The sequence below is a fragment of the Bombina bombina genome, chromosome 2 (assembly GCF_027579735.1).
Source record: "Bombina bombina isolate aBomBom1 chromosome 2, aBomBom1.pri, whole genome shotgun sequence".
NCBI lineage: Eukaryota > Metazoa > Chordata > Amphibia > Anura > Bombinatoridae > Bombina > Bombina bombina.
Window position 1 is genome coordinate 120,533,454 of NC_069500.1, and position 26,550 is coordinate 120,560,003.

The 26,550-nt window shown below is 44.9% G+C and overlaps 1 protein-coding gene across 1 annotated transcript in view; it reads right to left on the reverse strand.

The window, feature by feature from the left end:
• LOC128648519 (succinyl-CoA:3-ketoacid coenzyme A transferase 1, mitochondrial-like) overlaps positions 1–10,199 on the reverse strand; it is a 67,342-nt gene extending 57,143 nt beyond the window's left edge. The window contains exons 1-3 of the mRNA XM_053701239.1: positions 10,036–10,199; positions 9,119–9,227; positions 6,411–6,501 (exon numbers count right to left, since the gene is read on the reverse strand). Of these exons, the coding sequence (XP_053557214.1) occupies positions 6,411–6,501; positions 9,119–9,227; positions 10,036–10,140 (305 nt within the window). The 5' untranslated portion in view covers positions 10,141–10,199. The remainder of the gene's footprint in view (positions 1–6,410; positions 6,502–9,118; positions 9,228–10,035) is intronic.
• Between the last annotated feature and the right edge of the window lie 16,351 nt (positions 10,200–26,550).

The window sequence follows — 26,550 nt, forward strand, 5'->3', positions numbered from 1 at the left end:
ATCAGAGGAGATAAATCTGCATAATCCCCATTCCACTGTTTGAGCATGCAAAGTTGCAGTGGTCTGAGATGAAAGCGAGCAAACGGAACGATGTCCATTGCCGCTACCATTAAACCGATTAGCTCCATACACTGACGGCCGAGAAATGGAATGGATGGATAAAATCTTTAATTTCCTGACCTCCGTCAGAAAAATTCTCATGTCCACCAAATCTCAGAGTTCCCAGGAATGGAACTCTTGTGAGAGGGATAAGAGAACTCTTTTACGTTCACCTTCCACCCATGAGATCTTAGAAAAGCCAACACGATGTCCGTGTGAGACTTTGCTAGTTGGTAAGTTGACGCCTGGATTAAGATATCGTCCCGATAAGGCGCCACTGCTATGCCCTGCGGCCTTAGAACCACCAAAAAGGACCCTAGCACCTTTGTGAAAATTCTAGGAGCCGTGGCCAACCCGAAGAGAAGAGCCACAAACTGGCAATGCTTGTCCAGAAAGGCGAACCCGAGGAACTGGTGATGATCTATGTGGATAGGAATGTGTTGATACGCATCCTTTAAGTCTACGGTGGTCATATATTGACCCTCCTGGATCATTGGCAAAATAGTCTGAATGGTCTCCATCTTGAAGGATGGGACTCAGGAATTTATTAAGGATCTTGAGATGCAAAATTGGTCTGAAAGTTCCCTCTTTTTTTGGAATCACAAACAGATTGGAGTAGAACCCTTGCCCCTGTTCTGTTTCCGGAACTGGGCAGATCACTCCCATGGAATATAGGTCTTCTACACAGCGTAAGAACGCCTCTCTTTTTGTCTGGTTTACAGACAATTGAGAAAGATGGAATCTCCTCCTTGGGGGAGAATCTTTGAAATCTAGAAAATACCCCTGGGTTACTATTTCTAAAGCCCAGGAGTCCTGAACGTCTCTCGCCCAAGCGAAGAGAGAAAGTCTGCCCCCTACTAGATCCGGTCCCGGATCGGTGGCTACCCCTTCATGCTGTCTTGGTGGCAGCAGCAGGCTTCTTGGCCTGTTTACACTTGTTCCAAGTCTGGTTAGGTCTCCAGACTGACTTGGATTGAGCAAGATTCCCCTCTTGCTTTGCAGCAGGGAAAGAGGTAGAGGGACCACCTTTGAAGTTTCGAAAGGAACTAAAATTCTTTTGTTTGGTCCTCATCTTATCCTGAGGAAGGGCATGGCCTTTCCCTCCAGTGATGTCTGAAATGATCTTTCAGTTCAGGCCCAAATAGGGTCTTACCCCCGAAAGGGATGGCTAAAAGCTTAGCTTTTGATGACACATCAGCAGACCAGGACTTAAGCCTTAACGCTCTGCGTGCTAAAATGGCAAAACCTGAATTCTTTGCCGCTAATTTAGCCAATTGAAAAGCGGCATCTGTAATGAAAGAATTAGCTAGCTTGAGAGCCCTAATTCTATCCAGAATATCCTGTAATGGAGTCTCAACCTGAAGAGCCTCGAACCAAAATTATGCTGCAGTAGTTACAGGAACAATGCACGCTATAGGTTGGAGAAGAAAACCTTGATGAACAAATATTTTCTTCAGAAGACCCTCTAATTTTTTATCCATAGGATATTTGAAAGCATAACTGTCCTCAATAGGTATAGTTGTACGCTTAGCCAGGGTAGAAATAGCTCCCTCCACCTTAGGGACCATCTGCCACGAGTCCCGCACAGTGCCTGATACAGGAAACATTTTCATAAAAGTAGGAGGGGGAGCGAACGGAATACCTGGTCTATCCCACTCCTTAGTAACAATTTCCGAAATCCTCTTAGGGACCGGAAAAACATCAGTGTAGGCAGGAACCTCTAGGAATCTGTCCGTTTTACACAATTTCTCTGGAACTACAATAGGGTCACAATCATCCAGAGTCACTAAAACCTCCCTGAGCAATAAGCGGAGGTGTTCTAGTTTAAATTTAAAAGCTGTCATATCTGAATCTGTCTGAGGGAACATATTTTCAGAAATCTCTCCCTCAGCCAGCAAATCTCTCACTTCAGAACATTGTGAGGGTACATCAGATATAGCTAATAAAGTGTCAGAGGGCTCAGCGTATGTTCTCACACCAGACCTACTGCGCTTCCCCGGCAGCTTAGATAAATCCTCAGTGAGGGTAGTATTCATAACTGCGGCCATATCTTGCAGGGTGAAAGAATTAGACGCACTAGAAGTACTTGGCGTCGCTTGTGCGGGCGTTAACGGTTGCGACACTTGTGGAGAATTAGGTGGCTTAACCCGATTCTCTTCTGACCGAGAATCATCCTGTGACATACTTTTAGTAGCTAAAATATGTTCTTTACAATTTGACCTTTCAGTGCATGAGGAACACATAAGTGGAGGTTCCACAATGGCTTCTAAACATATTGAACACTGACTTTCCTCAATGTCAGACATGTTGAACAGGCTAGTAATGACTACAAACATGCATGAAAACACTTTATTTAGTGAAAAATAACAGTTAAAAAACGGTACTGCGCCTTTGAGAAAAAAAAAAAAAAAAAACACACACAATTTCTGCATAACAGCCTAAACATGCACCAAATTTTTCAAAATTTTGTATGTAGACCCACTATAGGTAAGATTGCTCCACAAAATTTTATAACAATTAACCCCTTAATGTCCAAACCGGATTGAAAATAGGCCCAGATCCAGAAAAAGACCCCTCAGCACCTTGCCACAGCCCTGCTGTGGCCCTAACTGCCCTCAGGAATCGAAAGTGTGGGGTAAAAGCTTGGATTTGGCCCAAAACATACACCAGGGCCCTCAGGAGTTAGAGCTTGCTGCCAAACTAACTGCATCTGAGGCGCGAAAGTAGGCCCCGCCCATCTCACTCAATGTTTCCTGAGCCTCAAAGAACCGCACCAGAGCGGTTATAAAAAGCCATGTGGGTTCCAAGACCCAAAAGTTAAGCCATGTGTGCCCTAATAAAGTTGCCCAAAACGTTAAAGATTTGTCATTCAGTGTCAACCATATATGTAATTGGCCACATAAGCAAGCTAAGTAATGCCCTTCTTTTAGCTCTAGGATTACTGCTTACCCTTCTGGTTACAATGTCAGTCTTTCTGAAATACACAGTCTCTCCAGAAAAAAAAAAAAAAATATGACTGAACATACCTCACTGCTGCATAGCATGAAACCGTTCCTCACACTGAAGTTTCCTGTACTCCTCAGCCTCTGTGAGAACAGCAACAGACCTTAGTTACAAATGCTAATATCATCATCATCCAAGCAGCAGTCTTCATCCATCTGCTGCCTGAGAGTAAATAGTACACACCGGTACCATTTAAAAATAACAAACTCTTGATTGAAGAAATATTTTATCACCTCTTTCACTTTACCCTTCCTAGTACTTAGAGTAGGCAACGAGAATGACTGGGGGGGGTGGAGCTATATAGACAGCTCTGCTGCGGTGCTCTTTGCCACTTCCTGTAGAGAAGGATAATATCCCACAAGTAAAGGATGAATCAGTGGACTCGTCTTACCTTTATAGAAGAAATGTCTATCGAGGCATCACGGCAATACCTTGAAAGAGGCTGGAAGTGATCAGGATCACTTCCAGCCACTTAAAACCCCTAACGACGCATGAGTGCTATTTTGCGCTGGCCTGAAATCCCGCTCCCTGCCTGCGCAGTCAATCATGCGCGGGAAGGAGCTGTCAATCTCCCCAGTCAGAATATACCGGGGAGATTGAAGGTCGCCACTTGTTAAATACGGTGTGCCGTTTCTCTTGTGAGAAGCTGCAGTCGTATGGGGTCAAAAGGCTTGTGAAGCCTTTGATAAATCAACCCCTTAGTCTGAACTTTAAAGTTACATCTATTTTTACTCCCCCTGTATCATGTGCCAGCCAAATCATAAGTGCATATGCAAGCATACATAGCTTTTGCTTTTCTTTTTCCACAAAATTGAAGGATTGTGGCAACCCTGTATCTGTAAGTCTAATAGGCACAATTTTTGCCCAACACACCCACAAGATTATGACTCATTTAAGGTTCAGATAATTGCTTTAAAAAAAAAAAAAAAAAAATTTACAAAGTACATTTTAAAGTGACAGTAAACACTAAATTTGTTATCGTTTAAGGATAGATAATGCCTTTACTACCCATTCCCCAGTTTTGCACAACCAACATTGTTATACTTTATAACCTTTAAACCTCTAAATGTCTGCCTGTCTGTTTCTAAACCACTACAGACAGCCTCTTATCACTTTTTTTTTATTTGCTTTTCACAACAGGAGACTGCTAGTTCATGGGGCCATATAGATAACATTGTTTTCACACCCAATGAGTTATTTAAGAATCAGCACTAATTAGCAAAAGTCAATAAATAAAATAATGTGATCAGGGGGCTGTCAGAAGATGCTTAGATTCACAGAGATTAAAGTATACCAATGTAACTTTGTTTTGCAAAACTGGGTAATAAAGGATTCTTTTAAAACAAAAAATGTTGGTGTAGACTGTCCCTTTAATTAAGGTATGATTATATATATATATATATATATATATATATATATATATATATATATATATATATACACACACACACACACACAGCGTCTATTGCTCTATAGGAAAGCTTATCTAGCTTGATAAGGCATCTTCTAGATTAAGATGAGCTGGTTTTGTATTCAGTGAAAGTGAGAGACAGAAGTCAGATTCTGCCCATGCTTAGAAGAGGCAGAACGCAACAAAATGTTAAACATGTCTGTGCAGCTGCAGAGAGAACAAAACCAAAACACTTATATCCCTTTAAATCACCATTCCTACAAGTTAGCGCCTGCTATAGTAAAGGCTGCATTCTAACCCCAATTGTGACACACACACAAAGTAACCGCCATAACATGAAGCCAATTGTTCCCTCAACTGTATAAGGGCACCATAGACCAAGAATAAGCCACTCAAAAAAAAAAAAAAAAAAAAACCACATACTATTCCCTCCTTGCCTATCTTTACCCTTATCTTGTGTTGTGTCTGCCTGACATCTTTCCTTATTGAAATGCAGCAATCTTTAGTAAATGATTAATACAAATTTACAAAAGCACATCATGTACTCTGAGTCAGTGACAAAGTTACAGTTCATTAGGTTCACTAATTGTAACATTAGCTTCTCATATACCTCTATAAAGTGCAGTCCCAGAATTTCACAAGACGAATCCAAGACAAGCAGTTTAATAGAACTATATAAAACAGGTTTTGTTTTTAGAGCAAAATGAAATGTGTACGTCAGATTTTGTCATTTTATTACATTTACACTTTGTACTTTCTATTTTGTGTTTTAATGCATTTATACTTTTGCAAAAAAAAAAAAAAAAAAAATTGTAAAATTCTGTACAACTTTTACAAAACCGATTTCACTTTGCATTTCTATTTGAAATGAGCTTTACCGTTTAGGAAAGTGACAGTCTCACTGACTTGTTGCCAACTGAGTTTTCAGCAGACTTCGCCTACATAGAATATGCATTGTTAACTGACAAGAGTAAATGTAGATTAAACTAGAAATTAAATACAAAATGTTGTAGTAATACTTCAAGCAACTTCTGGTTGACGCAAAAGTGCCAAATTCTCCCACTCACCCAGGTTCAGTAAGGAACAATAAATTTCACTCCATGCTGGAGTTAATAAAAAATGCGACATTCATATCAAGGGTCCACTTCTAATATATGAATAATCTAATACAAATTCAACCAGACTGCAGGCCTATACAGTATGGTTCTGTTTAGTGTAGCAAGATTATTTAGCACCCCAATAATATTGCTTGGGTGCAGAAGGTGGACCTTTGTGCCAGTCGGTTCTTTTCAGAGCAAGATTTTTTCTTCTCAACATGCAACAGTCACTAAGAACTGGATTTTCACAGATGTTTGTGTGTGCTGGTCTCACACAATAAGGAATTTGGCTACAAAAATAATGGAATGCCACAAGCAGATGCAAACAATGTATCCAAATGCTGATGCCTACTTTAAAATCTTTAGTTTATATCAAAGATCTGGCAAGACAAACAAAGCAATCAGGAAGTTAATTCAGATCTGGGAGAACACATAATACTGCTGGCTACAGAGACATAATAAAATGTCAGTAGCTCATTAAGCAACATTACAAGAATGGGCAGATCTCCAGGGAACATCCCATTTTGGATCACACAGGGACTGGAGTCAACATGGAACAAATAATTGCATCTGCAAGTACTGGGACCCAGAATTTAGATGTGGCCAGAGACATGTGTGTGCAGCCCCCAGCTAGCTGTCAGTGCATTGCAGCTCCTGAGACTACCTACATATGCTTTTCAACAAAGGATACATAATATGTAGCAATTAAAAAAAAAATATATATATTTAAACCTGTATATTCTCTCTTTATAATGAAATTGTAATCCTTAGTCACAGTATGGTAAACAAAATGTATTTACCCTGCATTGTTGCTCACTGCAGTAATTCCTTTAACACCAGTCTTCAAGAGTCCAGCTATAAGGTTCTCCGGAATTCCACACAAACCAAAACCTGGGATAAAAATTACACAAGTTAAACCCTAGAGCATCTCAGCTGATCACAGAAAGAAAATGAAATATTGTTGTATTTTATAATGGTTTTGTGTTTACAAGTATAACAGTAATAGAAAATGCACATGTTAAAACTAAGATAGTTACTAATTTATATACACAGCAATAACCCCCCCCCCATCAGAAAGCAAATATACATATAAATAAGGATCAGTCTTTGTATAGCGATCACTGCTTTCTTTTAGACTGTGTGTTACTGGGTCAAATGCCTAGTCTATGGATTATAATCACTCCTGAGTTAAAGGGACAGTCTAGTCAAAATTAAACTCATGATTCAGATAGGGAATGCAATTATTAACAACTTTCCAATTTAGTTTGCTTTCTTCTCTTGCTGTTCTTTGCTGAAAGCGAATATGATAATTTCTAAGCCATTCAAGGCCACCTTACCTCAGTGCATTTTAACAGTTCACAGCTAGACACAGTGCTAGGTTGTGTGACATAGATAACTCCATGGGAGTAAGCACAATGTTATTTAGGAGTCATCACTGATTGACCAAAATGCAAGTCTGTCAAAAGAACTGAAATAAGGAAACAGTCTGCAGAGGCTTAGATACAAGGTAATCAGAGATAAAAAGTATATTAACATAAACGTGTTATAACGAAACTGGGGAATACGTAATAAAGGGATTATCTTTAACCCCTTGAGTGCTAATGACGGCTCAGAGACGTCATTAGCACTCAACTACCTTTTATGCAATCTGGGGGCCCCCCACCAGCTCCTACCCCGGCGATCAGGCCTGCATAGTGACAGGCATCGCCGGGGCTTCACGTTACGTGCAATGATGTGATGACGTCACTGCGCAACGTTATTTAAAATTGTCAATACAAAGTATAGGGAAAGGGGGCATGCTGCTTAGAAACCTGTATCTCTGGGATCTAAGCAGCTACAGACCCCCAAGACCCACCATTGGAAAGGTAATCACCTGAATTAAAGGATATTAACACAATTTTTTTTTCCTTTTCTCTTTCACGATTCAGTAGCCAATTTTAAGCAACTTTCTAATTCACTACGTTTATCTTCATTCTCTTGCTATCTTTATTTGAAAAAGCAGGAATGTAAAGCATAGCAGCCGGCCCATTTTAGGTTCAGCACCCTGGATAGCGCTTGCTTATTGGCGGCTACATTTATCTTAATCATGAAAAAAAAAAAAAAAAAAGCTGGGTTTAGTAAGCCTTTAAAGGAACATTTAACCCAGAATTTCTCTCTCATGATTCAGATATAGAATGCAATTTTAAACATCCCAATTTACCTTTATTATCTAATTTGTTTCATTCTTTAGATATCCTTTGTTGAAGAAATAGCAATGAACATAGGTGAGCCAATCACATGAAACATCTATGTGCAGCCACCAATCAGCATCTACTGAGCCTATCTAAATATGCTTTTCAGCAAAAGGATATCAAGAGAATTAAGCAAATTAGATAAAAGTAGTAAATTAGATAATTGTTCAAAATTGCATTCTCTTTCTAAATCGAGAGAGGAAATTGGGGTTTATGTCCCTTTAATTGTAAATTCCAGAACAGCATCTCAGTTACGCATCATCCAGCGTATATTACTAGACAATCATGTTCATTTAAGAGTTAAAAAAAAAAAAAATGATATTTACCATTTAAAAGGATAAACGTCTTGAGGAGAAAGTTAAACAAACAATCTTATCTCCAAGTGATCATGATCTCTCATGCCTCTATTTGGAGATTAATACTGCTAATGACGTCATAACATATTAAAGCATGCAGACTTGTATTTCTGGTAGCAACCCCCTCCCCAACAAACTCAATATAAAATTGAGCCAAAATTATTGTTTTGGAGGTGCAGGAAGGCTCAGCTTGCTTGTGAAACGCAGTGGGGTATGGTATTTATACAGGTATACCCCGCTTATCCAGCGGGTTAGGGACCGGAGCCCCGCTGTAAAGTGAAAACCGCCTTAAAGTGAAACAATGCAGTTTTAGCTTTCTTTTCGCTTGCCAGTGTGTTTAAAAACATGTTTAAACTAACTTATATTAGGTGTGCAATAGCGCTAAGTTTAGTTTAACATTTACACAGCACAGTATTCAATTAGTGTTAAAATAAATGCTGTACCTGTAAAATAGTGACAATTACTGTAGTAACATTTGCCAGACTATAGCACTGAGACACAGATTGCACTTTAATGCTGTAAACAGAGAGAACTGCGCAGAACAAAATGGTGCCAGTCACTTTTCTCACAATGATTACAGCACTGTTTCAAAATCCTTAGAGCTTTAACTTGAGCTCCACAAAGCGCTGTAAAGTGAAGCGCTGTAAAGTGAGGTAAACCTGTATACATATCTTCTTCAACCCTAAACATTTTTAATTCTTAGCCTTTTCAAACAGGCATACGATTCTATACTATGCATAACGCTAGTATTACATCCTTCTTTTTGAAGGTGGGGGGGCTCTGAATGGTTAAAAACCCAGAACCAATAATAAACTGAATATACACAGTCTACACATGATCACAAATTTAAAAAAACACGTTACATCAAAGATCTAGAAGGTATTGTAATTAACAAGGAATCCACCATATCGCTATATTTACCACCAACAAGTAGAGTGGATCCATCTGGTATGTCTTTTACTGCTTCAACTGGATCACTGTAAAATTTAGCATTCTGGTGACTGCTGGTAGAAAAATAGCTTCCACAGGGCTATAAAAATAAGTCACAAGAGGTTGTTATTAAAGTTTTGGAGGGTATCACCTTTTAAACACATAATTGACTTACACAAAAAGTTACCTGAAGACAGTGGCCTAACCCTGCAACTGCTGAGTTAAAAAGAATATTTTTAAGTGACCTTGATTACAGCTACAGTGCGAGAGGCATTTGTGCATTGACACTTAGAGAAACATTTTCATATTTGCTTTCCCCCCTTTACATGCAAAAGTGTGAATGCCAATAATCATTTTAATGGTTAATTTAAAACAGGTTTATTTTTAAATATAGTAAAACTCAGGTAGTGACTGTGTGCAGCTTTGTCCTGGGACTGGCTAATAAGAAAAACTAAATAAGTATAATTTATATAAAAACTACAAAAATGTGTTAAAAAACCTTTTTAACCTATGGACAGGTTATGAACGCACACATGTGTTTCTCATACTGACTGACACGTGGATACAAGCAATAGTACTGGGGAAAGAGAACAAGTGCCACTGACGCTAAACTTTTTTTATTTTTAAATATTGACGACGTCAAGGTCATATTCTCAACGCTATTGTCATTGTGTGCAACCATTTAACACCTTGACTGACAGCACAAGAGGTGAAGTACAACACACAAACACTTTTTTTTTTATTATTATGGAAGATACAGATGCACCAGTAACAAAACAAAGCGCGTTGCCTCTATGATGCCAGACTCACAAACAGCGCTGCCTAGGCCAGCTGATGATGACAACAAAACACACGTAGTTTAAAATGCATAAAATGATTAGTGACAGCAGGGCTGGTCTGCAGCATACCTTGCTTTGTATCATCCATGCTGCAATTATGCAGCTTGTTTTCTCCCATGGAGACTGAGGGCTAATGGCTTTCCTGAGCGGGGAGAAGAACTTACAGGCAGACATCCTCCAGCAGAGCAAAAACTTGTGCAGCCTGAATTCAATTTTAGGAGGCCTCTACTTAAGGCAGAAGGAGGAGGGAAACAATCGTGACGAGAAATGGGAGGGCAGGAAGGAGGGGAATCTGTCATGCTGCTGAGCTGCTGGGGTTTGGTTTCATGGTCAAGGTTAAATATAGTGCAGGAACCAAAATCACCTAAAGCCTAAAGTGTAATATTGTTTTCAAATTATTTTATTTGAACAAAATAAAATAAATAATACTATTTATAAAGTATTTATGAATATCTGCAACTGCAAGTTGAAGTTAAAAAGGAGTTGTGGATGTAAATTCTGGCTGCTGACAGGCTACCCGGGGTCTCACAAAGCAATGGTGAATAAATATTTAGCACAGCTATCAAGTCACACTATGAGATAGTGAGACACACTATTTGAGGTCTGTTCTCCACTCTCCAGGTAACCCTAGTTAGACCAAAGTGTAAAACCCCACAATAAAATAAAAAATCACAATGATCACCTTAGCACTGAAATCTGTAGCAAGTTTATATTTCTTATTTGGTTGTGTCATTTTAAATTCACTATGATGTTACTGACATAAACTATATTTATATAGATTTACTATATTTTCTAGAATTAGTTAACTTTAAAATCAAAACAATATTTATCAAAAGTACAGTTCAGTATTATCCTTTACATTCCTAATGATACATCTATTACATTATATTTTAACTTTTTCAATGAAACTGCAACTTTTTATTGGAACGGTGTAAAAGCCGGAACGGAACGGAACAGGCTGGAACAGGCCTTTTATGAAGGAAATTGATTTAAAATATAATGGGATGTGTTAGAGACTCTTGAGAACAATTTTAGGAACAAGAATATTTGTGATATAATAATTAATTAACCCTTTAACTACCAAAATAGTGTCCGGAACCAAACATAAAAGCCCGGAACAGCACCTTCCCAGAAAACCAGATACACCAAATTCACAAGTCACATGTGACTAAATGTAATAAGTGTAATCAGCCACAAACCATCCACAGAAACCACGTTCCAATACCCGTTCCGGCCTGTAAAACGCTTTTTCATGAAAAGTGATGGAACAGCACCTTACCAGCAAACCAAATACACCAAATTCACCAGTCACACATGACTAAATGTTATAAGTGTAATCAGCCACAAACCATCCACAGAAACCACATTATGATATCTGTTCCAGCCTTTAATACACTTTTTTATAAAAAGTGACGGAACGGCACAATCCCAGCAAAATATACAGACCAAATTCACCAGCCACACATAACTAGATGTGATAAGTGTAAAAAACCACAAACCATCCACAGAAACCACGTTCCAATACGCGTTCCAGCCTGTAAAACGCTTTTTCAGGAAAAATGTTGGAACGGCCCCTTACCAGCAAACCAGATACAAAAAATTCACCAGTCACACATAACTAAATGTTATAAGTGTAATCAGCCACAAACCATCCACAGAAACCAAATTATGATATCTGTTCCTGCCTTTAATACACTTTTTTATAAAAAGTGACGGAATGGCACCTTCCCAGCAAAATATACAGACCAAATTCACCAGCCACACATAACTAGATGTGATAAGTGTAATCAACCACAAACCATCCACAGAAACCACGTTCCAATGCCGTTATGGCCTGTAAAATGCTTTTTCATGAAAAGTGATGGAACGGCACCTTACCAGCAATCAGATGCACCAAATTCACCAGTCACACATAACTAAATGTTATAAGTGTAATCAGCCACAAACCATCCACAGAAACCACAACATTATGATATCTGTTCCGGCCTTTAATACACTTTTTTATAAAAAGTGACGGAACAGCACCTTCCCAGCAAAATATAGAGACCAAATTCACCAGCCACACATAACTAGATGTGATAAGTGTAATCAACCACAAACCATCCACAGAAACCACGTTCCAATACCTGTTCCGGCCTGTAAAATGCTTTTTCATGAAAAGTGACGGAACGGCACCTTACCAGCAAACAAGATGCACCAAATTCACCAGTCACACATGACTAAATGTTATAAGTGTAATCAGCTACAAACCATCCACAGAAACCACATTATGATATCTGTTCCAGCCTTTAATACACTTTTCTATAAAAAGTGACGGAACGCCACCTTCCCAGCAAAATATACAGACCAAATTCACCAGCCACACATAACTAGATGTGATAAGTGTAATCAACCACAAACCATCCACAGAAACCACGTTCCAATACCTGTTTCGGCCTGTAAAATGCTTTTACATGAAAAGTGACGGAACGGCACCTTACCAGCAAACTAGATACACCAAATTCACCAGTCACACATGACTAAATGTTATAAGTGTAATCAGCCACAAACCATCCACAGAAACCACATTATGATATCTGTTCCGGCCTTTAATACACTTTTTTATAAAAAGTGACGGAACGGCACCTTCCCAGCAAAATATACAGACCAAATTCACCAGCCACACATAACTAGATGTGGTAAGTGTAATCAACCACAAACCATACACAGAAACCACGTTCCAATACCCGTTCCGGCATGTGAAACGCTTTTTCATGAAAAGTGACGGAACGGCACCTTACCAGCAAACCAGATACACCAAATTCACCAGTCACACATAACTAAATGTTATAAGTGTAATCAGCCACAAACCATCCACAGAAACCACATTATGATATCTGTTCCAGCCTTTAATACACTTTTTTATAAAAAGTGACGGAACGGCACCTTCCCAGCAAAATATACAGACCAAATTCACCAGCCACACATAACTTGATGTGATAAGTGTAATCAACCACAAACCATCCACAGAAACCACGTTCCAATACCCGTTCCGGCCTGTAAAATGCTTTTTCATGAAAAGTGACGTAACGGCACCTTCCCAGCAAACAAGATACACCAAATTCACCAGTCACACATGACTAAATGTTATAAGTGTAATCAGCTACAAACCATCCACAGAAACCACATTATGATATCTGTTCCAGCCTTTAATACACTTTTTTATAAAAAGTGACGGAACGCCACCTTCCCAGCAAAATATACAGACCAAATTCACCAGCCACACATAACTAGATATGATAAGTGTAATCAACCACAAACCATCCACAGAAACCACGTTCCAATACCCGTTCCGGCCTGTAAAATTCTTTTTCATGAAAAGTGACGGAACGGCACCTTACCAGCAAACAAGATACACCAAATTCACCAGTGACACATGACTAAATGTTATAAGTGTTATCAGCTACAAATCATCCACAGAAACCACATTATGATATCTGTTCCAGCCTTTATTACACTATTTTATAAAAAGTGACCGAACGCCACCTTCCCAGCAAAATATACAGACCAAATTGACCAGTCACACATAACTAGATGTGATAAGTGTAATCAACCACAATCCATCCACAGAAACCACGTTCCAATACCCGTTCCGGCCTGTAAAATGCTTTTTCATGAAAAGTGACGGAACAGCAACTTACCATTAAACTAGATACACCAAATTCACCAGTCACACATGACTAAATGTTATAAGTGTAATCAGCCACAAACCATCCACAGAAACCACATTATGATATCTGTTCCGGCCTTTAATACACTTTTTTATAAAAAGTGACGGAACGGCACCTTCCCAGCAAAATATACAGACCAAATTCACCAGCCACACATAACTAGATGTGATAAGTGTAATCAACCACAAACCATCTACAGAAACCACGTTCCAATACCCGTTCCAGCCTGTAAAACGCTTTTTCATGAAAAGTGACGGAACGGAACTTTACCAGCAAACCAGATACACCAAATTCACCAGTCACACATAACTAAATGTTATAAGTGTAATCAGCCACAAACCATCCACAGAAACCACATTATGAAATCTGTTCCGGCCTTTAATACACTTTTTTATAAAAAGTGACGGAACGGCACCTTCTCAGCAAAATATACAGACCAAATTCACCAGCCAAACATAACTAGTTGTGGTAAGTGTAATCAATCACAAACCATACACAGAAACCATGTTCCAATACCCGTTCCAGCATGTAAAACGCTTTTTCATGAAAAGTGACGTAACAGCACCTTACCAGCAAACCAGATACACCAAATTCACCAGTCACACATAACTAAATGTTATAAGTGTAATCAGCCACAAACCATCCACAGAAACCACATTATGATATCTGTTCCGGCCTTTAATACACTTTTTTATAAAAAGTGACGGAACGCCACCTTCCCAGCAAAATATACAGACCAAATTCACCAGCCACACATAACTAGATGTGATAAGTGTAATCAACCACAAACCATCCACAGAAACAACGTTCCAATACCCGTTCCGGCCTGTAAAATTATTTTTCATGAAAAGTGACGGAATGGCACCTTCCCAGCAAACAAGATACACCAAATTCACCAGTCACACATGACTAAATGTTATAAGTGTAATCAGCTACAAACCATCCACAGAAACCACATTATGATATCTGATCCGGCCTGTAAAATGCTTTTTCATGAAAAGTGACGGAACGGGGGGGGCGGAGCTAGCCGCTGGAGAGTGAAGACGTGTCTGCCTGAAGCTCTCTCCTGCAGACTTATAAAACCCTGACATTTAGTGGGTTAAAGTACGAAATTGTTACGGTACCAACAGTGTACCAAGGGTTAATACCAGATGAACAATGTCCTGCATAGGGAATCAGCAATTCACAACCCAGCCAGTTTCCCTGCAAACATGAGACCAAGCTCCACATTTCAGGTTTAAAAAAGAATAACTACTTTATTTGAAGGCAGCACACAGATTTATACACCCTGGCTTCAGGTTACAGAGGGCATTGGTTTAACAGTAAAGCAAACATATGAACAATGCATCAAACCTCTAACAATTGTCTATTCACAGGTAAAACAGATTAACATATTAAGTTAATTAACTAGGGAAGAACGTTTACTCAGACAATCTGATGTTGGGCAGTCTAGTTAACATAATCACACAAGGACACAATCAGTTTACCCAGACAGACTCCTGAGACACAATCAGATCTGAAACATACATAGAATACATCTTATTACAGAATATAGGAACAGTTCTTATTAGCTATAAAGTCTTTTATGCCCACTTGGCTTATAGAGTCACAATTGCTCCCAAAAGGTGCACTCACACCCTGTACCCATCCTGTATTTATGGATACAGGGTGACATAGACATAAGACAGAGTTATGAAAGTACATGGGGTGTCCAGCATATAAAATTCCATATTTTCATGCAGTCTCTGGGTATCCTTAAGCCCATGTACCTCCAGCCCAAAGAATGTTCCATAACAGGCCCTCCAATGTACAGTGGCGAGATTGGTTTCGTCACATCTCTCCCCTTTTCCAAACAGACTAACAGGGTATCTGACCTCCTGCCGGTCAGTGCCCTGGTTAGTCCAGCAACCCACCCATAAAACACAATTAGTAGTACAGCCCACCCACAATAAATGGTTACTACACCTGAGTACGGGGAAAACTTGTCCATGTCCAGGTGCCTCACCACAGCTGTGTGGGGGACTGGTACGCTGAATTGGTGGGTTGCGAGGTGGGCAGAGACCAGCTGTACTCTGCCCGGGTGCCAGCACTACCATGGAAGTAGCCTGGTGGGAGCCTGGTTGCTGGAGGGGGAGACCGACTGTCTCCCCTTTGGATACATAGCTGTGCTGCTGGGGGGGAGACCAATCGTCTCCCCTTTGGCTAAACAGCCGTGTTGCTGGGGGACAGGACCATCAAACTCCTCTCCCTCTGGTTTGTCATGCTCGGCTGTCCAGGGTATGTACTGTGCCATATACCACCAGAGCGCCTGGTAGGCATGTCAGTTTGCTGGGACAATCCATCTGTATTCCCGTTATGAGAGAGAATTCCTGTCCATACAAACAAGGGTTCAAATTCCTCAGTGCCCAGACCAGGGCCAAACAGTCCTTCAAAATCACATCAGCTTCTTTACGAGTTTTCTGTACCTGCTCTTTATAGGTATCCACAATCCCTTCATACTGACATAGGGTGCCCTTGAGTTGCAGCACCTCACTATGAGCCAGCGTCAGCTTCTCCTCCAGTGTCACTAAGTTTTTCTTTAATGTTTCATGTTCCACTCTCAAGCTGGTGTTTTCTGCAGTCTGTCGGTGCAGCTTGTCTAGCAGAGATTCCTGTTCTAAACGTGCTTTTTCCTCTGCACTCCTCTTCTCCTTCATCAGCGCATTGTAACGGGACCTCCACATATCAATAGCGGATAGAGATTTACTGAGCTCAGCGTCCTGGGGCTTAGCAGCAGGTGGGTCAGTCTCTGCTGCACGGATCTGGGCACGGGTAGTCACAGAGTTAACATCAGCGGGACCCATAGGAGCGTAGGCAGAAACAAGGGGGGCCAAGTCATTTCCAAGAAGAACATCAGCAGGTAAGTCCTTCTTGACCCCCACATTCACAGGTCTAGCGCCCACTCCCCAATGCAAATGTACCCTGGCAACAGGTAGGCTGAACACATCGCCCCCTGCTACCCTCACAGCCACAGTGTCTCCAGTGTACTGTTTCTCAGACACCAAGTTCTTTTGAAGCAAGGTCATGGTAGCACCAGTATCCCGTAGACCACTGACCTTCTTCCCATTCACTTTAACCAGTTGCCGGTTATTCCGGTGGGCAGCTTGCACAAGGTCTGCCTCATGTAGGATGCTCCAGCATTCTTGCGCCTCTACGTAGCGGGCCGCAGGCTGAGGATTACGTGGGATTCCGCCGGCGGGTCTTCTCCAGGACTGCGCTTGGTTCGCTGCGTTTAGGGGACACTCTGGTCTTTTGTGCCCTAGTTGCTTACATCTAAAGCACCGAATAGGTTGTGAGTAGCACCGCAGGGCTCTCTGAGGGTAGTTTGTGGCCGGAGGCCGTGTGGTATAGTGGTGCGCCGGGGTTTGGTAACTGGCAGCTGCTGGGGTGACTGGGGGTCTGTACTCCACTCTAGCAGGGGGCTTAGTGGTAGCAGTGTCCAGTTTGCGGGCATCCGTATACTCATCTGCCAAGCGAGCCGCTTCCTGCAGGGTGGAGGGTTTACGGTCCCGAACCCACTCTCGAACTCCTGCGGGTAATTTGTCGAAGCAATGTTCCAACAGGAATAGCTGCAGCACCTCTTCCCCAGATATGGCTTGGCACCCCGCTATCCAGTGAGCTGCTGTGCGGTGCACCTTACATGCCCACTCAAGGTAGGAATCTCCAGCTAATTTAACAGTGTCTCTGAACCGCCTCCTGTATGCCTCCGGTGTAACCGCATACCTGGAGAGCAGAGCCTCTTTTACAGTATTATAATCCCTGACTTCCTCATCTGGAATGGCCCGAAAAGCCTCTCTGGCCCGGCCGGATAATTTTCCAGATAATATCGTGACCCAGTCCTCTGCGGGTACCTTGTGTAGTGCACATTGCCTCTCAAAATCCGCAAGGTACCCATCAATCTCTCCTTCTGTTTCCAGGAAGTTTTTAAAAGCTGCAAAATGTACTTTTCTCTTTTCCATCTTAGTCAGTATTGTAATAATCCCCCTCTTCCTGAGGTTACTGGCTTGTGTAGTTGCTCTTCTGGGCGATAAGGTTCATTCCGTCGCTGCCACCAATGTTACGGTACCAACAGTGTACCAAGGGTTAATACCAGATGAACAATGTCCTGCATAGGGAATCAGCAATTCACAACCCAGCCAGTTTCCCTGCAAACATGAGACCAAGCTCCACATTTCAGGTTTAAAAAAGAATAACTACTTTATTTGAAGGCAGCACACAGATTTATACACCCTGGCTTCAGGTTACAGAGGGCATTGGTTTAACAGTAAAGCAAACATATGAACAATGCATCAAACCTCTAACAATTGTCTATTCACAGGTAAAACAGATTAACATATTAAGTTAATTAACTAGGGAAGAACGTTTACTCAGACAATCTGATGTTGGGCAGTCTAGTTAACATAATTAATTAAATGCCCTATCCTCCTGGCTTGCTGGAAAACCTTAATAACTGGAGCCATAAAACTGGCTCAACACATAACTATGTACAAATAATAACTGGAGCCATAGAACTGACTCAACAACTTAACTATGTACAACTATAACTCTTAAATAACTTTGTATAAAACTGTAATACTTAAATAACCACGCAGACACAGATATATGGGAAAAGACCCGAAGGTCGCATTTATTGTAGAACGTGAGAACCGGCTGGACTCAACGGGGCCAGCTAAAACATGTGGCGGCAATCTAGCTAGGAGTAGGGACCCCCTGCTAGGAGAATGGACCGCTCCCGTGAATGCCCACACAAGCGGAGCTCAGCTGCCGCAGAAGCTTAGGGAGTTCTCGGCATCTTAGAATGGGAGGGACCCCAGGCGCGGGCCTGCAGAGATCACCCTCCCCTGGGCAGCCGTCACTCTACCTCTGATGGCAAACCGGGGCGCGGACCAACCGCCTAACCAGGGTGTAAAGTAACGATCTCCGAACCAGTAGGACCAGGTGTGACTAGACGCGTCTCCATGCCACTACCCGGGGAGTCAAAAACTACCGTCCTTGGACTTAAGGAAACAAGCCGCGTAGCTCTCATCCAGCCTCGGACACCTAGCTGAAACACCCTGGTGATGTAGCAGCCTAAAGATTGCCGTGTGAACAAGTGCAGGGAGGGAGGGAGGGACGCTGTGAAGACGAGCTGGAAAAGAGGGTTTGGGCCTTGGGAGCTGACTACTTAAAGGTAAGCTAAACCCCACCCTCACTAATGCAACATTGTTGCAACCTTCACAGCAGCACACTCCTAAGGGCCTTAATTATTATGGTCGTTCTGGGCTATGCTGCCCTCCACTGTCTTAATTAATTAAATGCCCTATCCTCCTGGCTTGCTGGAAAACCTTAATAACTGGAGCCATAAAACTGGCTCAACACATAACTATGTACAAATAATAACTGGAGCCATAGAACTGACTCAACAACTTAACTATGTACAACTATAACTCTTAAATAACTTTGTATAAAACTGTAATACTTAAATAACCACGCAGACACAGATATATGGGAAAAGACCCGAAGGTCGCATTTATTGTAGAACGTGAGAACCGGCTGGACTCAACGGGGCCAGCTAAAACATGTGGCGGCAATCTAGCTAGGAGTAGGGACCCCCTGCTAGGAGAATGGACCGCGCCCGTGAATGCCCACACAAGCGGAGCTCAGCTGCCGCAGAAGCTTAGGGAGTTCTCGGCATCTTAGAATGGGAGGGACCCCAGGCGCGCGCCTGCAGAGATCACCCTCCCCTGGGCAGCCGTCACTCTACCTCTGATGGCAAACCGGGGCGCGGACCAACCGCCACAAGAGATAGCCCAACAGGCTCACCTCTTGCCGCCACACCTATAGATGATTAAGTATAGCACGCCTCAAATTACAGAGGAACAGGTCAATGCCCCTCTCAGAGAGGTGCACCCCGTCCCTTCTGTAGAGGCACCTCTCAGCCGTTGATATGTTCCCATGTTCCACAACAAACCCACCTGACTGCCCTAAGAAAATCCTCACTTCTCTGTTAATTTTCTTGCGGACCTGAAAAGCCGCGCGATGAGACTGCATATGGCGCCATTCTATTCTGGGGATGATGTTAGACCACCCTATCCTGACTTGGGGAATCCATGCCTGAATCGTGCGCAGATCCGACTGAATAACTGCACTGAGCTGTTTGCATGGTAGGAGCCCCATATCATTTCCACCTGCGTGAATGATAAGTACATGGGGTTTCTCCCACCTGCGCAAAGCCCCCTGCAGCAACTCAGGCAGAGCCTGCCACGTAAGCCCCCTGCGCCCTAACCACCTAACAGTGACTCGGGAAGAGGGGAACCCCAGCTGACGCCCATCAGGTCTCGCGATCGCTCGAAGCTCCGCCCAGTGGATGTACGAATGCCCCGTAATCCATACTCTCAGTGGACCGCTCCTTGGTCCTAAGAAAAGAAACAGAGGTTATCCCTTGCATCTGCAAAACATAAGCATTTCTAAACAGTCAAAGGCCTAACGTATAAAAGATACCTTTGCGACCTCCATCTCCCCAGAGCTCTAATATGGTCAGCCGACCATCCTAAACTAGCGGCAGTGGTGGCCGCGCCCACCCTAAAGGAATGGGGAGCAATCACCCTGGGATCAAGACCTGCCTTTGATGCTGCCCAGGCCAACACCTTCCTAAACTGGAATCTAGTCAACGGGGAACCGTCCTCGTGAACTAGAAATTGCGAGAAACCCTCAGGACGCACGTCCATATAGGCTTTAACCAGTCTGACCGGGCAGCAAACAGCTTCAACATGGGATGGCAAAGCCAACCAGGCACCTCTCCCTTCCTGGTCAGTTTTGGATCTGGGAAGAAAGACCAAGATAGACGACCCGTCGTCTCTAACATGAGGCAGCAAAAGGCCGCCCGTCTTATTCTTAGAGGGCGGGACAATTTCCCCTACCCTAAGAGCCCCGTGAAAAGCCAACCCAAAGGCGGCTGAGAATAGGGCAGTTTCATAGGCGGATGAACAGACCGCCGGCAAAACTCGGCACAACGTTACCAGACGCTCCATGGTAACTGGTTCCCTGAAATCCCTGACCCTGGGGGCCATACGCCCCCAGCCCCGAAGTACCTGCCTAACCAGGAAGGTCTTCGAGGCGTCAACAAGCCCATACAACTTGCAGAAAAAGGACACTGCCGCCAGGCGTGAACCCATCGCAGTCTTCGAAACACCATTACCTTTAAGTTCGGTAATCCATTCAAGCAAGCCCCACTGGTCCCCGTCACAGGAGGGACGACACCTGAAGTCACAAAAGGCGATCCACTCCGTCCAGTATTTCACATACGTAGCCCAGGTAGACGGAGCGAGGGAAGCCCGCACCATCGCAATCAAGGGGCCCCATCCAGCGCCACCTGCCATAAGTAAGTGGGACAGGACAATCCGTTAGTGTCCGCATCGGGCACCAAAGCATAAAATGCTTCCCATTGAAAACGGGAGAGCGCATCAGCAATTCTATTCTGGACGCCCGGGACATGCTTAGCACGGAACACAATATTCAGGTGCAGACACCTCAGCACCAACAGTCTCAAATACCGCACAACCGGAGGGGAACTAGATGATAATCTGTTAACAGCATAAACAACGCTCATGTTATCTGTCCAGAAAACCACCTCACGGTCGCGAAGCTGATTGCCCCAAATGTCAAGAGCAACCAGTATGGGAAACAGTTCGAGAAGGCATAGGTTCCTGACCAAGCCTCTCTCTATCCACGCGGCGGGCCATGGGCCCGCGCTCCATTGCCCGGCCAAGAAAGCCCCGTACCCGTGGGACCCAGCCGCATCAGTGAACAACTGGATCGCTGCGTTAGAAGGAACAACCTCCCGCCACAGACAGATCCCGTTAAAGTGGAGAAGAAAATCTTCCCAGACCTTAAGATCTTCCACCATCTCAGCAGACACCCGGAACCTCCGGGTCTGCGATCTTTTTCCGCACAGCTGCCTCTCGAGCCTGCGAAGGAATATTCTTCCCATGGGAATGATCCTGCCGGCAAAGTTCAGCAAACCCAATAGGATTTGAAGATCCTTCACGGAGCTATACAGCTCTGCTCTCATAGCGCGTACTGACTCCAACATGCGCTGAACTTTTTCATGTGGCAGACGGCACTGCTCTGCCACCGAATCAACTTCAATGCCCAAAAAAGTAAGGCACGTGCAAGGACCCTGGGACTTGTCTTCCGCCAGAGGAACTCCCATTCTATCCATTAGAAACCTAGTGACTTTCATCAGGAAAGCACACTCAGATGATCCTGCCCGCCCAACCAGCAGAAAATCATCCAAATAGTGTGCCAGGCCGTCGAATCCGGCCACCTCCGCAATGGCCCAGTGCAAGAAGCAGCTGAAAGCCTCGAAGTAGGCACACGAAATTGAGCACCCCATGGGCAAGCATTTGTCCACGTAGTACTGCCCCTCAAAATAGCACCCCATAAGCCTAAAAGAGGAGGGGTGAATGGGCAGGAGCCGAAAGGCGGACTCTATATCCAGTTTAGCCATCAGAGCCCCGGCCCCTGCCCTGCGAACTAGCCCCAATGCCTCATCAAATGATTGGTAAGAAACTGAGCTCAGTTCAGGGGGGATGGCGTCATTCACCGAACGACCTTTCGGGAAGGACAGATGTTGGATGAGCCGAAATTTACCCGGCTCCTTTTTTGGAACCACCCCCAAGGGTGATACCACCAGCCCTGGCAGGGGAATATCTTCCAATGGGCCTGCCATACGACCCAACCCAATCTCTTTGTTCAGTTTATCCCGCAAAACCCCGGGAAACTGATACGCGGATTTCAGGTTCCTGCGTGACAAGGAACCCTCCACGTGCGATCCGACTGGGATAACAAATCCCGACCGCAGACCGCCTCTAAGCAGCAAGGCGGCCTCCTCGAATGGGTATAGCAGCAGCCACTTCTCAATTACGGCCACCTTCAGAGGTGTGGCCGCCCTTTCCAACAGTGAAAGGTTTGGAGCCAGCTGCTGGTCTCTCTTGGGGACGACCCGCGTCCTGGGTTCTGGTACACTCGGACCCCGAGTGGCCGCCACCACAGGTTCTGCACGCGTGCCGAAATGCGCATGCCGCTCCCCTGGTACATGATTTGTCCTGGAAGCGCCAGCACACCCCTGTGGCCCGCCGTCGAGAGCGCTGCGAGGCCTTAACGCCCCCTGATGCTCCGACTACTGCAGCAGGCGCCGCCTGTTTTTCAGGACCCAATTGCGCCCACAGACGCGAATCAACGTCACCGAAAGTAAGAAGAGGGTTCCCAACCATCTTCCTACGGAAAGCAGCGTCGTAATCCCGCCAAGCTCCATCCCTGTACTTCTCAATGGAATCCTGATATTTCAGGATGTTTAAGGCTTGATCGGGAAATTTAGAGATATAACAGGACGCATAAACCCTAAAGCACTTGCGCCATTCCTCATAGGAATCAGGGCGTTTAAATTTTTTCGGGCCCGTGCCATCATCCGCCATTTCTTTCTGGCGATAAGCTTCCGCAGAAAGCTCAAACATGTGCACGTACCTCCCACCCTGAATGCGCCGCACCATCTTAGATTTGAGATGCTCATGAAGGCTAAACGCAGGCCATGTGTCAGTGTCCCCATGTATAGCTGCCCTGCGCCTGTTCCCCATAAGTGGGCTAACTAAGTCTGTTGACGCAGGAGGTGTCAACATAGGAACAGTGGGCTCCATGCGGGATGAACCAGGGGGGAGGGGAAGACCCATAGCCTTCCTTTCTTCCACTAACCATTTCACCATCCTATACATTCTTTTTTGCCCTTTCGCTTCCAACCCCAGGGATCTATCACTCTCTGAACCTGAATCATCCGAGGATGAACTTAAAACACTACGTTCAAAAGTAATAGCGCGCTTACCAGCTCCCAAGAGGCGTTGCACCGGGACAGGACCAGAAGAGGTGGATGGCTGTTCCTGAGACTGTGGCTCCCTTTCCACGGCACTGGGGGTGGACTGGAGTGGCTGTAATGCAGTTCTGGGTTCCATAATGATCTGTGGAGACAAATGTGAAAGAGGAGTACCCAGGGAAGGGGACGAAGGCCCACCAACCACATTACCCCGGGACCCTAGGGGACTGGGGCTCCTGTGATCACTGCCACACTCTTCAATACCATCATCAACCATATCAGCCATACGCACATTCATCACTGCATTAGCAAACTGTACTTGTCTATTCTGTTCATTCGCAGCCTGCGTGCCCTGACAAAGACTGGGCGTGATAACTGGGCCTTTCTTTGCTGAAGCCCTAGTGACAACACCTGGCGGAGCCCCGCTGAGGGCCACACCCGCGGGCGCCGCCCGCGCACCCTGTCGGGCGTTACGTTTGCTGCGTGACGCAGTACTACGTCGTCTGCTAGGCCGCGATGTATTCGCGGGCCTACGCTTGCCCCCAGGCTGCGTGATTGCGGCCTGAGGCCCTGCGACTTGTTGCGCAGTAGGCATATTCCCCGTCAGGCCTGCGGCCTGCTCATTAATGCCTGTTTCCCTAATCTGGGCCCTTCTGGGCGAACGTGCCCTTGTTCCTTGCCCCTCAGAAACCACTTGCCTCTCAGACACACTAGTTGCCCCGATCGGAGCACCATCAAGTGCTAACATACCCCCGGTCAGGCTTGCGGCCTGCTCATGAGATCCCTCATGCAACCTTCTACCCCTTTCAATGGCCGCCAAATCAGTGTCCCTTCGCGGGCGCTGAGTAATTGAGCCTCGCTGCGCACCCCCCGCGGGCGTCGCCCCCCCCCCGGGGTACCCCTCTCTTACCTGCGTACCCCGGCGGAGAAGACGATGCTGCCCGCTTGCCTCTTGTGTCCGGAATGGCGTTTCCGGACGTGACGTCACCGGAAGTGACGTCACCGGAAACGGCCAAACCGGAAGAGACGGGCTCTGAAGGGGCCATGGAGGACCGCGTGGACGCCGGCGCGCAAACTGAAGCCGGGAGGCCTCCCTGGGATGCCGGCCCCCCGCCGGAAAGCACCGCTGCCAAGGATTGGAGCAGCGCTACCGCCGTGGAGACCGCCTCCCCGGTAAGAACGACCGGAGCCGATACGGCCTCCCCCCCGTCCAGAACAGGGCCCTGTTCCCCTACCACAACCTCCTCTGCTATTTGGGGACCCACCTCTACTGAAAAGGGGATTAAAGGAGGGGAGGGAGAGACAACTCTAACTTCGGGATACAGGCTAGGCCCCGGGGGACGACTCACCGTGCGAGGGGGGGAAGGCTGCACCACATCTTCTCCAGAGTCAAACTCATCGATCATCAGCTCATCTAATTCCGACATCTTCTTCCACAGGACTCCTGACAGATGATCCTGACGCTGTGAAGACGAGCTGGAAAAGAGGGTTTGGGCCTTGGGAGCTGACTACTTAAAGGTAAGCTAAACCCCACCCTCACTAATGCAACATTGTTGCAACCTTCACAGCAGCACACTCCTAAGGGCCTTAATTATTATGGTCGTTCTGGGCTATGCTGCCCTCCACTGTCTTAATCACACAAGGACACAATCAGTTTACCCAGACAGACTCCTGAGACACAATCAGATCTGAAACATACATAGAATACATCTTATTACAGAATATAGGAACAGTTCTTATTAGCTATAAAGTCTTTTATGCCCACTTGGCTTATAGAGTCACAATTGCTCCCAAAAGGTGCACTCACACCCTGTACCCATCCTGTATTTATGGATACAGGGTGACATAGACATAAGACAGAGTTATGAAAGTACATGGGGTGTCCAGCATATAAAATTCCATATTTTCATGCAGTCTCTGGGTATCCTTAAGCCCATGTACCTCCAGCCCAAAGAATGTTCCATAACAGGCCCTCCAATGTACAGTGGCGAGATTGGTTTCGTCACAGAAATTTTTGCTTTTTGTTTGCCCCTGGTACTTATCCTGCTCACCCTAAGTACTCCGGACAGGACTGAAAGTATCGGTGGGACGTTTTACTCATTTACAGTCCGGGCATACTATTGCCTCTCTAACTAACGGTGCTCCTGAGGGGGACAGCGAAGAGTCCGGAGGGCCAATTACCACCTTATACAGAGGATTAGCCAAGGTCAACTGCCCTACATCGAGCCTGTTTGATTACAGACCCTGACCGCCTGATTCCTAGGACACAAGAAGCAACCTGCTCCGGATACCCTTGTCTTACCCTCAGCCCTGCCTACTGATTTGCTCCGGAGGGCCGGGGATCCGCTCCAGAGCACTGGTCAGCTGCGTGGGGTCTCCTAGTCACCGGACGCTCTGTACCTGTTTGTTTGAGGAGCCTCGGGGGCCAGCGCACGTGGGAGCCCGGGTGACCTGATCTGGAGACTGTGGAGGTTGCAGAGGCAAGTGGCGAGAGCTGTTCCGGTGCGGTGCCCGGGGGAGACGAAGCATTAGAGGTGCCGGAGGATCAGTTTCGCCCCTCAAGGCAGTGGCTGTTAGGCCTTCTTGTTCGTGCAGCACAGGAGGGCGCGAACGGCGGCCATCTTGGGCCTAGATTTGAAACAGATACCAGCGCCTGTTTGACTCCTCGATCCTCCACCATCAGCAGAGGATTTGCCGCCCAGCCGCACTCAGAGAATTGGTGAGACTATTCCTTTATATATTCCCTATATTGTTGGCCAGGTGTTGGGGGGCCTCCTCACATAGAGTTATATTGCCCAGCTTGGGGAGAGACTTTTCTAGAGGGGGCTCGAGCCGCTGTTGCCCCCCCCTTGAACATTGTGGATGTGCAGCCTAATCCTGTACTAGAGGAGGTCACACTGCCAGGCCCTAGATACGCTCTTGATGGGAGTAATCCTACCAAGTTAACAGCAGTCTCTTAGAAGCGCATCCCCATTGTTTATTAAGACCCAT